The sequence below is a fragment of the Diabrotica undecimpunctata genome, chromosome 4 (genome assembly GCF_040954645.1).
Source record: "Diabrotica undecimpunctata isolate CICGRU chromosome 4, icDiaUnde3, whole genome shotgun sequence".
NCBI lineage: Eukaryota > Metazoa > Arthropoda > Insecta > Coleoptera > Chrysomelidae > Diabrotica > Diabrotica undecimpunctata.
Genome location: NC_092806.1, coordinates 116,192,887 through 116,210,567, shown reverse-complemented (window position 1 = coordinate 116,210,567; position 17,681 = coordinate 116,192,887). Strand labels below are relative to the sequence as shown.

At 32.7% G+C, this 17,681-nt stretch overlaps 1 protein-coding gene across 2 annotated transcripts in view; it reads left to right on the top strand.

Annotated features, from left to right (window-relative positions):
- The first annotated feature begins 907 nt into the window (after nt 1-907).
- The window catches only part of LOC140439885 (uncharacterized), a 289,969-nt gene continuing 273,195 nt past the window's right edge, over nt 908-17,681 (top strand). For both annotated transcript variants that reach the window (XM_072530055.1, XM_072530054.1), the window contains exon 1: nt 908-1,314. In XM_072530055.1, the coding sequence (XP_072386156.1) occupies nt 1,107-1,314 (208 nt within the window). In that variant the 5' untranslated portion in view covers nt 908-1,106. The remainder of the gene's footprint in view (nt 1,315-17,681) is intronic.

Here is a 17,681-nt window from a genome sequence, read left to right as displayed (position 1 = left end):
TTCATGCTCTTCCAGCTTCAAATACAGAGTATGCGAACTAAGTCGCTTCTCTGATCTTCCCCTTTATGTTTTTATTTAAAATCTTAAAATATTCACTTATTTCTGAGCGATTTATTTTTCCTTGTTTCGCTGCCCGTTTGTTTTTATAAGTTGTACAGTTCCGAAACAAATGAAAGGGACAAAAACGTTTAAAAATATAGGTACGCATCAGTTTTTTCTTATGCAAATTGAATTTTGTTAATATCTTACCTTCTGACCTGCAAAACAAGAATAGTAGTTATAAAAACGTTAGAGCCAACTGGCCAACTGCACGAAAAAAATAGTGAGAATAACCTAAATTGTAGAAGAAAATGTCACCTATTGCAATGATAATGTGTCTAAAAATGGTTGAATGTTCAATTATAGCATGAACGCTTGATACATCTGCCTTATTTTTCGGGGCCGCTATCTTTCACCTGTTCCCAAACTTCAAACAATGTCTATGAACAAAACGTTTTTCACCAAGTCAAGATGTTATTGCAACCCGTAGATAAAGATATTAAAGGTTTTCCGGACAGACATTTCAAGTGTTGAATAAATAAATTGGCGAACCACTGAATAAAGTGTATTAAACTTTAGGGAATGTAATAAATTAGTTATTCTTTGAATCATACACTTGTTTTCTTCCGTTGTGAAAATGTTTACTTGTCGAACTTTTTATCCCTAGTAAAAAGCCCCAAAAAAGTGTCATTATTGTGTTAAAACTCTTGTCTTTTCTTAAATAGAATATAATCCACCGTTCTTTTAACTGTAAAAGTGGTTGCCGTTAAAGTGGCGTAGTAGAACAACCTGAGAAATTGTGACGTCATATTCCTGCTGTGCTCGTACGTTCGGCTTGGTCCGCGGTATTAATCGATTACTCCTCCTGCTGAGGTAGTGACAATGTGAGATACAAAATAGCGGAGCAGACGGTAGAAAAATTGGTTAGATTTATCAGTCTCGCGAAAGGAAGTGCGCGTACAGAATCAGTTGTGTTTAATTTATCCAAGCCCGGTCGCGTGGTGTTTAAAAACAATATTTACATAATAGAACTGTAGAATCTTATTAGTGCCATATAAAATGAGAAAATGACATCGACCACTACAACTATTAGAAAATCTTATGGAAATAGACGTTTGTATGCATTTCCCGAGGATTATCCCTTTAGATTTCAAAAACAAAAAAGTGTCGGTGTGCCCAAAAAGAATGAAGATGTGGCCAAGCTGATAAAGTACATTGACGACAACATCGTTGGAAAAAATAATGCGTTTTTGGGACCTTTTGGTAGGAGAAAAGGTAATTATACATTTTGTCTAATTCATTTAACAAAATTTTAGCTACGTTTCATAATATAAACACATACTTACAGCACATCTTTATTAACACAATAATTCCAAACTAAAAAATACTTTCATCTCTAATTGAGAATTTATGTAATTTTTTATTGCATCTATTAATATTACATAAGAAATGTTATTTAAACTAGTATAAAGTTTTGATGTAGCTATTTAACGTTATTATCTTTGTATAGTAAATTATGTAGGTAAGTAGCTACCAATCTAACCTCAATAATTTGGCGTATAATGGAGAACGAAAGTTTCGATTATTTTAACTGAAGATACCACCTACCATTTAGGTATGGGCTCTATATACAATTAAACAGTCACTACTATTTTAGTAGGTTTTGAGATATTAAGTACACATATAGATATCATGAAAATTACAGAAATTTCTCCTGCACTTCGACCTACATTTTTTTGTTACATATTCTATACAGATCCCTTTTCAGAAAGTCTTACAGTATTGTTCCATTACCAACCTCTATATTGTTTCTTAAATTTTGAATATTTACTGATTCGTTCTTCTAGTGTTTTTGTTTTCCATATTTTTTGGTATTCTTGATTATTCAACCTGTTATATTTACTGCTTGCTTTCAATATCTGTTGTTATTGATCTCATTTTTTTTTCTATAAAACTACAGGACTTACTAATTGTGTTTGATATATAATAGTGATGATCTGACTGATTAAATCCATTTCAATCGACCCTTGTTTTCTTGTATTAAGCAAATCAAGTAATGTTTATTTATATACAATAAACGCTCTTCTTTTTACTCTCATTTCATTTTTTCCAATTTTGCGAGTCTAATTATAGTTTTTAGGTGTGTAATATGCATTTTTAAATCTCTCTATTGTCTCCGAACCCAATATTTTTTATAATGAGGTTTCCTGTCCTATTTTTAAAACTAAAACTAAAAGCAATCTAATTATTTAAATTGGAATCTTAAATCTTCTGATAAAAATATGCACCAAATATTGCCTATTAAAAAATTTTGCGGTGCCATGTTTGGCATAAGCAAATAAAATTATATTACACAAAGCAATTTATTTAAATGACTGGCTCTAGTTGTTTCGTAAGTAAACAAGGAAGTACGCGAATAAATTTGCTTTAGGATCAATAGTTGTTACTTTAACTGGTAAATAATTGACATTAGTTAGACCTTGATAGATGTATATTCGTAAAACTGTAAAAATGTACCCAATTAAGAAGGTATGATTATTACATGTATTGGGAATGTATTTTTGAACGTTTAAATGTAAAAATAAACCACACGCTTAGCTGATTAAAGTTTTTGGGGGGACTAGAACCTTCTCATAACGAAGAATCCATAAATTGTGTGTGATCTCTACTATAAAGCCGCGTTGAAACTTCACGACTGTGATCTTACCTCGTTCGTGAAGAGAGTTTACACGACAAATATTTGCTTCGTGACGAATATGCAGTGCTTCGTGGCTTTATACGTGTGGAGTTATAGCAGACAGAATTTCATAAAATTTGGCAAGAAAAAGGAAGAAAAGACGATGGTTTACAAGGGAGTGAATTCAACAAAGAAGTCATACTAATTGAATTAAAGACATCTTTAAGTACCTGGAAAATTGAAAGATTTGCTTAGAATGTCGGAACACCATTTTCAATATTTATTTGAACTTGTTAGCCCCAAAATTAAAAAAAAATTTAAGTAATATAAGAGAAGCTCTATCGGCCAAACTGAAATTGCAAACAACACTTCGATATTTAGCTATTGGAGACTTATAGAAGTTTTGGATGCAGTTTGTAATGCTCTAAAATAATTTATCCAGATAAGTTAAAACATTATTTACTAAAACGCGGTATTGCGATATTCTAATACATCTACATTCTCAGTTTTATCTTCATCAGCCACTGCATTGCTTTCGATGCATGGCCTTCACTCTTGTTAATATTCTCGCTGTCTTTCATTTGCTTACTTGATTAAAAGCTATACCAATTTTTTTTAAATGGGTGTAAAAATTGGAGGTGTTTCCTGGTTTTTTTAAACCTGGAGCAACAATATTGTGCTTTATTAAAATTAAAATGCAACCAAATATTACTTTTGAGTGGCGTCATTTTTCTTTTTAATTTTATTAACTACAAAACAATATTCACACCGCCCAAATACCTGGGGTCGTATTTTCGAATTCGTTCGAGCATATTTCGCATACGAAATTAGAAGAAATTCGCTCGAAATCCAGTTTTTTATATTTTCGAATAGTGCGTATCCGAATTTTTTCGTATACGACGACACGAATGGGTATGAACCATTCGAATTTCGATGATAGTATACGATCAAAGTAATTTTTGTCATTTCAGTTGTCACTGGGCCCGTGTACGTCAGATAAAATTTCAGCTGATAGTTTTTAATCGTTGTTTTAGATTGAACAATACAATAAAATTTACATTAATACCTACCATATTTTTACATTGAACTTTGTTTTTAATGGGTGGTTTAAATAATTTTTTAATAGAAAGAAATAGTTAACGCCCTTGCCGAGGCGATAATATTAGCGGAACGAAGAGGCAAGTTTACCAACCCATTCTTAACCATCTAGAGGACTATTCGGATGTACAATTTCAAAAATTGTACAGATTAACAAGGCCCCTCACAATGGAGTTGATAGAATGGCTTTTTTTTGTTCGGCCGACACTGAACCACCATATTTCATGCCCTTTTTTACTTCTTGTTTTAGATAACAAATTCACCATAAACTAAGTTAAGTAAAACTGCCAATTATTCTTCTTTTTTTATTATTTAAGTTTTGGTTGTTCGAATTTGCAGTGTTGCCGGTGCAAATTCTTTTAGTATACGTATAAAATTTCGAAGGACGTTGAAAAATACAGATTCAAATTCGTATACGAAATTTTTCTTTCGAGTTAACTCGTATACGAAAAAATTCGATTGAATTCGAAAATACGACCCCTGTAATAATAAACGAAATAAAGATAGGAAAGAAAACATTATACACACAAACACACACCATACGACATAATTTGAAGTGGATAGTGACCTCGACCTTGCACTCCTCACAACTGAGTATTATTATACACGATTCAAAAATCGAAGAAGTTTGATTTTCTCACGATCGTAATTATTTTGAGCCTTGAGAATTTTCGTATTTCACGAATGTACTTTTTTACACGGAGCGTGGCTTACGAAAACGTGGCTCACGGTCGTGATTCACTACCCATGTCAACGCGGTAAGATGATTTTGGGTGCCATGTCAGACATTCTAAATTTTTACTGTTATCATATAAAATGTTTTGTTAGTAAAATTTGGCGAAATCTGTGGAATAACATGATTTTACATTGTAGATGTTTGCGTGATACCTACTAAAAATCAAAATCACAACAAATTGTGAATTCCACAAGTACCTGAACTATTTACACTAACAATAACATGTGCACTTATCGTTTGAATTAAACAAGGATGTTCAAAAAAAATTTTAACTAAGGTTAACTACAAAAATTTATAAAAAAAACAACAGAAAAAAAAGTATTCATAATGTCATTACTTCATAGAAACTATTTCCTTCGTCATAAGAAACGTTTCGGAGGGAGTATATCTACATTTTCACAAAATAATTTTTCTTTGTATATACACTCATGGACAAAAATATCGAATATTTTGGAATTTTCAAATTTTTGTTTTTTCAAAATAAATTCTGGTCAATCAAGTCGTTTATTGTAAAATAGAGTTTATTTTAACAATGTTTAATGAACAATTTTAAGTTTTTATGCGGAGAAAATTGTGAAAAAAATAAATGTTTAATATTAGGTAAATAAGGTTATTTTACTTTAAACTTAAATAATAATTTAAATTGCTTAAACAAGTGGTTTAAACTCAAAGAAGTGCGTGATCAGTAACGAGTATTCCCCCCTCTAGCTCTTATTACTGCTTGCATCTTTCTCAGCATGCTTGCAAGTACATTTTGGACATATCCTTGCGAAAATGGCATTCCATTCATCCTGTGCAGCAAGGAACGGAACATTTGGAAGGGGATTTCGTTGTCGTATGCTGCGTTTTACGTGATCCCACATGTGCTCTATTGGATTTAAATATGGGCTAGACGGTGGCCAATCCAATCTTTGAATTTGGACCTCATCAAGACAATTACTCACTATGGCAGCGGCATGTGGTCGAGCATTATCGTGCATTAACGTGAATCTTTCATATCCAATGTAACCAACATATGACAAAACATGATCCTGCAGGATGTTTTAAACGTAAGAATCACCAGTCACCCGTCCAATCACTTCCATAAGTGCGGTACGTACCTCCCAACTTTAATAACTTCCCAGAGAATTATGCCATCAACTCCAAAGCTAACGGTCTGAGCGAGACTGCAGCTGGCGAATTGTTCTCCAACTCTTCTATAGACGTAATTTTGAACATCTGTCTTCCATAATAGGATTCTGGTCTCATCAGTGAAAATAACGTTTTTCCAGTTGTCCATATTCCACTAAATATGTGTTCTTGCAAATTCCAAACGACGAGATTTATGATTTTGGAGAAGACGTGGAACTTTGGCGGGGCGTCTGGGCTTTAAGTTTGCTTCTTTTGATCAGCGTCTAACTGCTTGTGAACTCACATTAACTTGTCTAATATTTAATAGCTCATTTCTGAGGTGCATCGATGTCAATGAACGATTTCGTGTAGAATTAAGAACCAAAAAACGGTCATCAATTGCGGTTGTGCACCTTGGGCGTCCTTGACCAGGCCTTCGTACACAATTTCCTGTTTCACGGTACCTTTTTAGAGTCTTTGAAACTATAGATTCAGTTCTGCTGAGACGTCGTGCGATACATTTTTGTGCGTGTATATCCTTCCTCGCACAAAATTACAATATGTGCTACTTGGATTTCATCGCAGTGCCGAATTGGTGGGATACTTGTTTTAAACTTAGTTAAATCAAAACAATATTTAATTAAACTTAATAAATTAAACTAAAATAACCGAATTAGTATGATTTTTCCTTTACGTGAAGAAGGATTTTTATGATAAAATGTACGAATTACACTAACCACTAAACAAACGTCAAAATAAACATCAAAATTTTTCAAACTAGTTGAGTACATCAGCCTACTATATGAGTATTATCAGTAATCTAAAATTATTTTGAAATAATAGTGACTACAAAAAAAAAATGGAAAATTCCAAAATATTCGATATTTTTGTCCATGAGTGTATTATATGATAGGTAGGTACATATTATATTGTATTATTATATAATTCATTTTTCATGTCCTCATCAAACATATTGTATTAAAGCGTTGATTGAATAACCCAAATCCACCAAATTTGGGTTATTCAATCAACGATTAAAGGAGAGCGTTCTGCACTTGCACTAGAAACAAGGATGCCTGAATCTTTGCCTCTGTCTGAAGATCATTTGTATCTATAATAAATTATTTTTCATAATTTAATCATAATATGAAATATATCAACAAATTATTTCCATCTGCAATAAGCTCCTCCAACTTTTATTTTATTATTAGCAATACAACGAATCATTTTATAAGTAAATACAGCTTTATTTATTTTATAAATCAATAAAGCGATGGTACAGTGGGGCGAAAACACCAAAAAGCGCTTAAAAATAGAGATTATTCTAAAGCCCCAGGACTTCCCAGCTACGCCCATGGACGTTTATAACATAATTTTATCATAATTTTGTAGAAATATTAATTTTAAATATCCTGTTATTTTATTTTTTTAGTCTAGTTTATGCAATATAAAAAAGCAGTGCCTATTATTTTTTGTACGAAAACCCCAAACCTTGCAAAACCTCATTATGTAATTGCCAAGCCTCTGTAACTCTTTTTAATTCGTCAAAATTTGTTGATTAATATGTCTGACAGCCCAGTTGCTCATTTATATTAATGATGGATTACATAGCTTACTTTGAATAGTGCAAATAAAAAAGTTGTACGTTGCTGTTGACTTTCAACCAACCAATGTCAATTGGTTACTTGAACTCCTAAATAAAAATGAAATTTTGATAGATTTTAAAGGAAATCAAATAGGTACTTACAAACAATCTTATGTATATTTGATTCATCGGTTCCAAAACGTTTAGTGCCCTGCGTTTATCCGTTCGTCATTCTCTGTAAATGACCATAGATTATCTAATGTTTGGATTTAATGGCGTCTGTTATTGTATATTTGACTCTCATAAATTCATATGTTATCCTCCATCTTCTACAAAACTCCAACAAATTAAATCGATTTTTCCGGGGGTGAGTTTTGCGCTAGGGAATGGTTGGTTAGTTTTTGTGGATTGGCCAGTGCACCAATTAGCAGCAATTACTTAGCAATAAAATATGCCGCCAAGATGGGCCTTGTAGCCCTTTTCCTTAATGAGATATAGATATGACTATACTAGTTTTACCGCTAAGCTAGCATAATCATTGTTCTCGGAATCGGCGACAGCAATAATTTTTTTTTCAGTAATAAATTACCAATGAATTGTCTTGGTCTGAATTCGGTCTTATAAAATGGATAATTATGCTAAGTTTACTGACATGCTATTTATTTTTGCAACCAGTATCTCCGGTTATAAAGAAATTTTACTGACTCTTGACTGAGACTTTGCAAATTGTACTCGGTTGCTGTGACATTTCCTTCTTCTCGATGTTTGCTATTTTTGTTGTTGTTGTTTGTCTATCTGTTGTCTTCGATATGGAATATATACATTTTTCCTTAACCAGAAAATGGTCTGATCCACGTTCGGGTCCTCGATGTACCCTTACTTCCTTACATAATTATCAACTGTGATTTTTTGCATTTGAATCACATAGTCGATAATGCTTTTCTGATTTCTATGTGGTTACCGTAGTGGTTACGATAGACTTGCACATAAATTTATCAATGTTTGACCACTATCATTTTTAGTATCTTCTCCATATTTTCTAATGACTGCTGTTGTTGGCTTCTCCAGTTGGTGCATTAAGATCTTCTAAATTTTCTTTTTTGTTAATTTATGTTTATTACAACTCGTGTCAGTTTTTCATAAAATTCTTTTGTTGTTACATTTACGTCATCATAAGGTGCGTGTACTCCCACAATAACAATTTCTATGTCGTTTTTCTTAAGTTCTCACGTTACTATTCTTTCATTTATCTAATTCTTACTCGTAATGTTCTTTTTGTATCGTTGTTGTATATCAATGAATACTCCTCTCTGTACTCTTTCGTTTTTATTTACTCCGCTTTAAAAGTATACAGTCGCCAATTATTTCATTTCATGTACATTTCTTCTTTGTTTTAGTAGGTACTGTAACATAAATTTTCATTCTTCACATTCTTTAAATACCAATTGTAGCTTGAGCATTGTTGTTCCAATATCTTGTATATTCTAAGTAACCATATTCATTGTCCGTTTTCTTTGCCATTTTCCTATCTTTGATTGAAGTTTTCAACCATTTAAAAGTTGTTCCGAAAGAGGAGTGGTTGGCTCATCGTTTTAACCCCTGGTTGATCCATGGTTTCAACCCCCAAACTGAAACCAAGATTTTCTGTTAGAGTTTTCTCCCTTAGCTGAAACGTTCCAGTTTTTTGTCACCGAAAACTTGCCATTCCCCTCTTCCGTTGGCTACGAACGTACATCCATTGTTCGCCATGTATTGCCCAGGGACCGCAACGAAGACATGGAAGTTTTTGTCAATACGTACAAAAAAGAAGTAGCTATTGTTCTAGTCTTTCGTTATCAAATGACCTTATAAAATAAATCTTTTTTGTTTCATTTTCTTCAATGTTCATGTTTTGGAATAGCCTAGAAATCGTAAGAGATATTTCAAATCAATACAGGAGTAAAACCATGTTATTCAATTTAAAATTACATTGATTTTCTAATTATTACATGTCAGCTAACTATTTTACAAATAAAATACCAAGGTATATATAGTAACAAAATTTCAAGTTCGTTATACTTTCGTTATACTGACTATCTAACATGTGCCTCTTAACAAGCATTTAGTGACTGTAATAATGAAATTGACATATTATTACAAACGTTGATGAAAGATAAAGCGCCCGACAGTCTGCTGTTTTTGCGTTACGCAAAACTATTCTAGGAATAATTAACGAATTAATTGGATCATTAATGGCTTGATATTGGGAGAAACGACCTCTTTACAGTTACAGAATGCCAAATTTAAAACATGTATTTTTTAGTACTTGAATATTGATTGTGAACAATAAATACTTTATATCTCAATATAAATCCAACTAGTGAACATTATTTTTCTAATTCGTTCGTGATTGAAGTCTTAATATCTGCTACAATAAAGGAAAATACATAAACTAATTATATTTTTTAGTATAACCACTCCTAAATTTGAAATAAGGAACGTGATTGGTTGCCACAAAATAATTTATTAACCTGTATTTGGCATTGAAAAACATTGGAATTGGTGTCATAGTAAATAACAGATGTGAATAAAGTTTTGTATGTAGTGTGAAAGAAGGAAAGTTTTTCAGGATCCGTTATATAAACCTGCGACTAAATGTGCTTTATCTCTAAAATAATGCAAAAAGTATCAATATTACGCTGGAAATGAACTCACAGATGACATGAATTTAAGTGTCGAATATCTATTCGCTTATACGTGAACGAAAAGATGTAATCGTAAGGCAACCAGAACCATCTCCAGAGAGTGTTAGAAAATCTATTTTTTTATTGCTTTTCGAATTTACAAAACTACAAAGCCATAAAAAGGATGTAAAATTTCCCCTTGCCTAAAAATCACTATAAAAGCTCGTTATTTGCCCGAAACAAGACACAACTGCACCGGTCTACTTAGTTAATACAACTATAACGCTCTCCCTAGTTATCACACGTTCGGTCTCTACGTATTAAATATACTCACGTCGACATAGCAAAGTAGTGTTTAAGTTTAGTTTTTCAAGAAAAATTTTAATAATAAAAGTGTTTGTAAAATCATCTTAACCCTACTAAAATAAACTTTTAAATCACAGTCTAATATTTCTTCATTATCTAACTATACCTTGCTTCGACCAAGTTTGGTTCTCTGCTTATCTTGCAGGAGAAGCACAGCTCCACAACCCCTATTTATTACTGTTACTGCTTTTATGGGGAAGTCACATTATGACCCACAAGACACTGTCGTGTCTTCCTTTTCTTGTCTTCTCTGATGGTTTCTCAGATTTAAGAGGGGATCATGCAGTCTAGAGATATTATATTGGGTAAATATTGTTCCTCAGTGCAGTTTGAGAGTGTATTTATGTATAGAAGTTTTATCCTCTACTTCTTTAGGTGAGAAAAAAATCGTAAAAAGAAAAAATTATATACCTACTTACTGAAAAAAAAAAATTAGACTATTTGAACGAAACCTGGCTACGAAGGTTTACAGTTGAAAAGATGTAGTATTATTGAATGGTGATTTACTAAAGTTTCAGTTAGTTTGTACAGGTGATTATCACGAAGATATGAACGCTGATGTTTTTGAGAAATGCTTGGAGCTAAAATGTAGAACTATAATTCCAACAGATTCCGAAATTGTTTTGGAGAATGCCCCATTCGATTTAAAAATATCTGAATAATAATTAATGACATTTGCCTGGAAAACATGTGAAGAATGCAGAAAAGTGACATACATATATAAAATATATTATTTAAGAACAGCTAGTTATTATCGAGTTGGGGTAGACAGCAGTTTGTCAGATTCGAATAATTTATAAATATATACATTTTTATGAACAACATTTATAAACATTTTATAATATTTTCATGAACAACTCAAACAACATTTAAAATACACCAGGAAGGAAGAAATTACAATAATAATGAGCGATTTAAATGCAAAGATAGGAAAAGGCCGAGTGAACAGTATGATGGGTGATTATGGTTTAGGAACAAGAAATGCTAGAGGCGACAGATTGGCTCAATGTTGTCAAGAAGAAACCTGGCGATTATGAACACATGGTGTCGATTACCAGCCCGTAGACTGTAAACCTGGAGGTCACCACATAATAATAGACAATGTTCCATTAGAAATCAGATCCACTTTGTACTAACCAATCTAAGATTTAGAAATTCCATTGTAAGCGTTAAGACTTATCTTGGAGTAGTCCCATCAGTCCATAACCTCCTTGTCTCAAAAATGAAACTGAGAGTAAGAAAAAATAATAAAATCCAAAAATTCTAAGGTAAAGTTGCTCAAGATAAACGAAATACGTGCTGAGGCTTCAACTTGTATAAATCAAGAAATGAGAAGATTAACATTATAAATGAAAAACACTTAGAATGTGAACATTATGAATGGCAAAATCAAAGACTCTGTTATAAAGACACAGAACGAAACTCTGCAAAAGAAAGAAGGAAGCCGAAAACCATGGATGACTCAAGAAATACTGGAAATCATGAAACAAAGAAGAAAATATAGAAACAAAAACCTAGATAAATACAGAGAAAAACATAAATTAATGAGGAACAAAATAAAAGAGGCTAAGGAAAAGTGGATGATGGAAACATGCATTGTAAGGAACTCACAATGAAAATTCCGCTATATATATCAAACAGCCGTTAGTCTGGAATCTCCTCGACTGGATGTTGACCTTTCTCGAATGGAAGGGAATGCCTGACAGGTTTCTAGCGGGTCGGAGAATATACTAGAAAACACAAGTTAGAATAACAAAATATTTACAGGCCAAACAAGAGTCATATTTATTGTAACACTATTAATAACATAATTGAAATACAACAATTATGGACTAAATATATTGAAGATCTTTTCATGAGCACAAGGACCTAACCATCACAAATTGATAGCGAGGAAGCTCCAATAATATTAAAATCTGAAGTCGAACATGCTATAAACAACTCAGAATCTAGCACAGCCCCTGGGCCAGATAAGGTTCGTATAGAGCTGATTAAACTTTTAGATGAAGACAATTTAAGCGCAGTAACTATCCTCTTTAACAACATATACAAATCTGGTGAGATACCTACAGAATGGAATACTATCGACCTTTATTCCGCTACTAAAAACCAAGAAACCCAAATACTGTAATGACTGTAAAATAATCAGGTTAATGTCACAACTATTGTGACATTAAAACATTTTTAAAGGTTATACATGCAAGAATATGTATTCACAAAATGTGAAGCGGATATAAGTACTAGACAGTTTCGCTTTCGTAATCGCTTCAGAACAGTAGAAGCTCTGTATAGTTTCACAACTTTTGTGAGATGGTGACAAAGTTAAACATAACATTCTCACGGAATGTCCAAAGCGAAAAGGACTCAACAAAAATAATATTAAGATGTTATTTTATACTTAGATTAGATAATATTAAGTGAGAAATCTCTATTGGAACCAATAGTCTGTGATAACATTAGATGGATACAGGACGGATGTGCAACAGATAAGTAGAGGTGTGAAACAAGGCTGTTTACTTTCACCAGTACTATTAAATATATGCTCCGAAGAGTTATTTAAAGAAGCACTTGAAAACTGTACAGAAGGGGTCAAAATATATGGTAAAAATATAAATAACATTCGGTATTCCGACGATATTATCGTTGAAAGTGAGAAACACCTGCAGTTGCTACTAACCACAATTTGTGATACTAAGAAACAGTTTGGTTGGAAAACAAAAACCATGGTTATCAGTAAGAGAGGTGAAGTCATAACAAGCATCCAGATTAAAAATGAGGATATTGAACAAGTGGACAAAATGAAGTATGTACTTAGGAGTCTGGATTACTGAAGATATAATCCGAAATCAGAAATACGATCAAGAATAGAACAAACAAGAGCAGCCTTTTTGAAGATGAGGAAATTTCTGAGTAACCAAAGACTCAATCTGCAAATCCGATATCGGGGGGTAAAATGTTATATCCATGAGAAAGCTTCATGCTTTCGACATTTTTTCGGCTTTTTAGAAAAATTTTAAAAATGCCATCCGATCATATTACGAACGAAATGGTGTTGCACAGAATGGGAAGAGCTAGATAACTTTTTACTACCATTAAAAGCAGAATTTGGGGCACATACTTAGAAATGAAAACTACGAGTTGTTATAGCTGATTATAAAGGGTAAAATTGAAGGAAAAGGGGGGTTCTGGTAGACGTCGAATATCTTGGTTGAAAAACATTTACGACTGGAACGGGTTAAACACACAGACGCTTTTATGAAAAGCAGAAGATAGATACGAATTTGCAATGGTTATAGCCAACTTTCATTAGTGGAGTCGGCACTAGAAGAAGATAAATTTATAAAAAAAATCAGAAATATTTTATAAATTTGTTTGAAATAAAAAGTTTATGGCGATAAGCATTTTCTTTTACGTAGTGCGTACTTTAGAAACTTCTACAATCAATCTTCTGACTCAAAACACTGCTTTATCTTTAGGTAACAATTCAATGTAGAAATCCATTTTTATGGTATTCGTACCTTCTGGTAGATGTTATTAGAAACTTATTAAAATATTTTGTCCCCTTTTTAAGCGTTTTTCATACATAATAGGAGTTTATAAGTCTCTCGCAATACCAAATAAAATGTAGCAAAGTTTAAATTTTTAATTATTCCTGCTGAATAGAAATGGGGGACCACTTTAAAATTTCTATTGCGCAAAGTGTCCAGGAAGTAAGAGTATTTCGTTTTTAATTTTTATATTTATATTTTATTCTACTTAAATTATTGTTAACCACTTTTTAGATGCTATTTAAAATTCATGACAATTGATTGCCACGTGATTGATTCAGTATACGTTCCAGCAAACATGTTTGTGCTATTTTTGGAAAAAAAACTTAATAATTTTATTGTATTAGTATAACTGTCATCCTGATTATATCTAGTTTTGTTGGTAGATGATCAAACTATCTGTTTTGTATAATCTATATAATAGAAACGTAGATGATGGCCATTTTTTTTTCACTTGATAATTTTATTGTATTCGTATATCTGTATCACCCTGATTATATCTAGTTTTGTTGTTAGATCATCAAACTATATATTTTCTATAACCTATATAATAGAAACGTAGACGATGACAATTTTGATTCATATATTATCCATGTCATTTTGTTAATTATTATAATCTCGTTTTCTAAATCCACACTTAAGTATATAGGTAAATATGTGATTTATTTCAAATACCACTTGCTATCGCCTAAATGGAGTTTGTTGGATGAACCGTAAGTTTGAGTGAGTGTATTTGAGTGTGTTCTAAATTTACAGATGTTTTAGAAGCTTCATCGTGTAATTAAAATCAAAATTTATGATCAAACAACACTTTGCGGAAAACTCAAATTCCTGATACGTTGAAAAGTGCCACAATTAGTTACATAAAACATGATCTAGTTGAACGAACCAAACTGGGCACACCGTTCTATGGAACGAGGGCTTTGAATCCCGTGAATGAGGTCAAGGAAGATGCTTACGTCATCGGCAAAACAAAAATGAGTGTTCGCTGTTCGCCGCAGCTTCTCTGTCCTGCGGCACTATGCCGGCCGATTCGGGAGACATTTACTAATGATATTTAGGATTGTATCGGTGGAGAAAGTACACTACACCTTGTCTTTGTCATTTTACGAAATTCGAAATTGAAAAATGTGGTTAATAATTAGAATCATTTATCACTTTTGTGACAACGTTAAAAAATAAAGTTCAAGATTAATTTTGTGACGCCAATTAGAAACTATATACAGTCGCTTTAATGACTTACACCTTAATAATTTGGTCAGTTAATAGATTATTTAACACAAGGAGCAGATCTCATTTTTTCTTTTTAAGACGAATATTTTTGAAATTTGTTTGAAAAGTTACCTGAAAAAACCGGAATTTTTTTGGGGTGCTAAAAATTGCTACCAGTGGGCATTTGAGCATTTACCATCACCTGCAAATTACTGGTAAAGATTTCTACCGCTACATCTACACACTATAAGTTTTAAAAGAGAAAAACTTATTTGAAACTTTATTTCTGATGATATATAAACAAACATTCTTTGCATAATGCTACATTACATTTTTGTCAAATGAGATTGGTCCTCTTGTGTTTCTTATTTGAAGTGCAGTTAATACTTGTGGCGTTTTTGATTTGCCAGCTTGGCTAGGATTTGGTCAGGACGCTTTCTCGATGTGAATAAATCGATAAGTTTATTAGCTAACTGACTTCTGTATAGAGTGTAGAGCAGCCATAATATCACTAATAGAAGGGAGAGCTCCAGGACCAGTCGGAGTACAGTCTGAATTTCTTAAACTACTTGATGATGAATATTTAAGAATATTAAGAATCTATGACACACGCAATATTCCAAAAGATTGGCTAGTCTCAGACTTTATTACAATACCAAAGAAACAGGGAGCGAAAAAGTGCGGAGAATATAGGCTAATAAGTCTAATGAGCTATACACTAAAACTTTCTTAAAATTATACATCGCAGAATATACAAGCTATGCGAAGAGAGAATACAAGACAAACAGTTTGGATTCATGAAAGGCGTAGGTACGAGAGATACACTATTTAGTGTACAGGTATTATACCAAAGATGCAGAGACATGACTTGCGATATCTACACCTGATTTGTGGACTACCAAAAAGCATTTGACATAGTTCAACATCGAAAAGTGATGGATGTTCTAACAAAAGCCCAAATAGATGATAAAGACTGACGTATAATACAAAATTTATACTGGTACTAATCAGCCACAATAAGAACAAATCTTGGAGATAAACCGACGAAAGCGATCTAGATTCTGTGAGGCGTTAGACAAGGATGTATACTTTCACATATATTATTGAACCTATATTCAGGGGAAATATTTAGTGAAGCCTTGAAAAACTGCGAACATGGAATCATATTAAATGGAGAACACCTAAACTATGTCACTGTTATTTTTGCAGACCGTTTAAACAGTTTACACCAACTAATAAACAAAGTTAATGAAGTAAGTGAAAGATTTGGACTACAAGTAAACATATCAAAATCTAAATTTATGGTCGTCAGCAAAAATAAAATTAGTGACGTCCAACTGCTTATCAAGAATACAGCAGTGGACCTAGTGAAACAGTTTACCTATCTTAGAACAAAGTAAACGAACAATGGGATCACTCACAAGAAGTAAAATGTAGAATAGAGAAGGCTAGGAGTGCATTCAACAACATGGCCAAACTCTTTAAAGGCCACAACCTTTATCAAGATAAAAGTAAGGCTCCTACGATGTTATATCTTCTCGATATTATACTACGAAGTTGAATCCTGGACACTCACTGAAGCGATGGAGCAAAAACTTGAAGCCTTCGAGATGTGGCTATACAGAAGAATCCTAAGGATATCATGGACGGACAAGATAACCAACGAGACTGTACTACGAAGAATAAGGAAAGAAAGAGAGGTGATTTATACCATTAAAAAGAGAAAGTTAGAATATCTCTTACATATAATGAGAAACTAAATGTAGATTACTGAAAATAATCCTTCAAGGCAAAGTATTCGGAAAGCGAGGAATTGGGAAAAGAAGATCATGGTTAAAAAACCTGAGGAAATGGTTATCCCCAACAACAACTAATCTATTTAAAGCATCAGTTAATAAAATAATTATAGCCAGAATGATCGCCATTATTCGAAACGAATAGACACCAAAAGAAGAAGAGGTTGCGAGGTTTTGCGAGGACGATTTTCATAATGAAAATGCTTGTACAGAATATATCTGTTCACTATTGATGCATTACGAAAGTAATAAAAGATTTTAGTCCACCATCTTATGGATTTCCATTCAATTGAGTATGTGGACGTCATCTGATCAAAGTGATCAACACCCCCCATATGAATATCTTAATCGGCAATAGCTCTTGGACAAGCTTCTTCTTCACATGTTCCGTCTTTTAAGGTTCTCAGAACAGCGTTTTGCCCTTTGACGTTGTGTATGTTGTCAACCACTATGACACATTTTGTTCCACGATCTTTCCATTTTTAAACTGAAATATTACCACTAGCTCCAGAATCTGACTTACTCATTTTTAATTTGTTGATGCCAGATTTTGCACAGTAAATTGGGCGCATTTTTATCCCTTTCTTCACTGAGTTCATTGGCATATACTGTTTCAAAGTAGTTATGTTTTTGAACGGGACCATACTTTCGTCGATTGACAAATTTCTTGATGGTGTGTAGCTTGAGAAAATTTTGTTTCGAAATGCGTTATGAGAGGTCAAATTTTATATAACTTATCAAACATAGAGTCTTCTTTGTGAGACATTTCTGAATTATCGTTAATGTGTAACAGCCTCAAAACTTTTAAGAACCTTTTCACACAAAGACATCGGTGACCCTTTGTACAAAAA